A 1,123-nucleotide genomic window follows, 5' to 3' on the forward strand; every position below is an offset into this window, starting at 1 on the left:
CCGCCCTCGACGGCCGCGGACTTCACGCACGCCGCGCGGACGTTGCCGTCGACGCCGAGGCCGCCCTGGCGGCCGCCGCAGAGCGTCAGCGGGTTCATGGAGAAGGGCGCCAACCTCGTCACGGCCGCGTTCGCCACGTAGCCGAAGCGTTTTCGGCCCGCGGCGTACGTGTCCGCGCGGCCCTCCGAGACGGAATTCCAGACGAGGACGACGCCGAAGTCGCGGGGGCCGCCGGCGAAGCGCAGGCCCGGCGGCAGGCTGTCGGCCCCGTGCTGGATGCCCAGGGGCAGCGCGACGACCAGGTCCGCCATCTCCGCCGGGAACCGCGCGCTCCGCTCGTTCAGCCAGCGCGTGACGTGCCCCGCGCCCTGGCTGTGGCCCGCCAGGATCCAGGGCCGGCCGGGCCGCCGGTGCTTCGTCAGGAAGAGCTCGAGGGCCGCGGCGACGTCGGCGAAGGCGACGTCGAAGGCCGCCTCGCCGCACGGCTCCGAGAAGAGCCGGCCCTGGTAGCCGGGGAGCCTCGGCCCGTCGGGCGCCGCGTGGCCCTCGAAGCAGTGGTAGTTGGCCACGCGCGCCTGGCGGTACTTGGGCGCGAAGACGCGGCAGCGGTGCGTGAAGCAGCTCGTCTGGCGCGCGATCTTCCACGCCGCGTACGCCGCGCCCTCGCCTTCTTCGACGGACGCGTTGCCGAGCCCCCGCAGCGCCGTCGTGCCGTGGACGAAGAAGGCGTCGGCCGCCGCGCGGTCCTGCTCGTCGACGTAGGTCGGCGGCGCCCAGCGGTCGCCGTCCTTGAGGATGTAGTGCACGTACCAGGCGTCGGGGTCGCCGTAGTCCGGTTGTTGCTCTTGTTCGCTGGCGTCCGCGGCGTCGCGCCGCGCGCGCCGGCGGTAGCCCAGGTAGAAGCCGATCAACGCGCCGGCGGCGGCGACGGCGAGGCAGTCCTGCACTGCGGCGCTGCTGCGCATCATTGCTCCAGCGTGGTTTATGCTCGCATAATCGCTTTGCGGCAATTTTTGTTGAATAGGTGATGCACCCAAGGTGCCGGCCTCGCCGCGACAGCGTCGCAGCTCGACCGCACCGCCATGGCGGCAACGCCGCCCGAGGAGGACTCGTGGATGTACTG

At 72.7% G+C, this 1,123-nt stretch overlaps 1 protein-coding gene across 1 annotated transcript; it reads right to left on the bottom strand.

Moving 5' to 3' along the window:
• Window positions 1-30: 30 nt before the first annotated feature.
• Window positions 31-968, bottom strand: AURANDRAFT_68931 (hypothetical protein; the record flags this gene model as incomplete). The annotated part of the gene is made up of 1 exon (XM_009044666.1): window positions 31-968. A coding segment is annotated over one exon (938 nt), but the record flags the coding sequence as incomplete, so codon positions are not given.
• Between the last annotated feature and the right edge of the window lie 155 nt (window positions 969-1,123).

This window comes from Aureococcus anophagefferens, assembly GCF_000186865.1.
Source record: "Aureococcus anophagefferens unplaced genomic scaffold AURANscaffold_625, whole genome shotgun sequence".
NCBI lineage: Eukaryota > Pelagophyceae > Pelagomonadales > Pelagomonadaceae > Aureococcus > Aureococcus anophagefferens.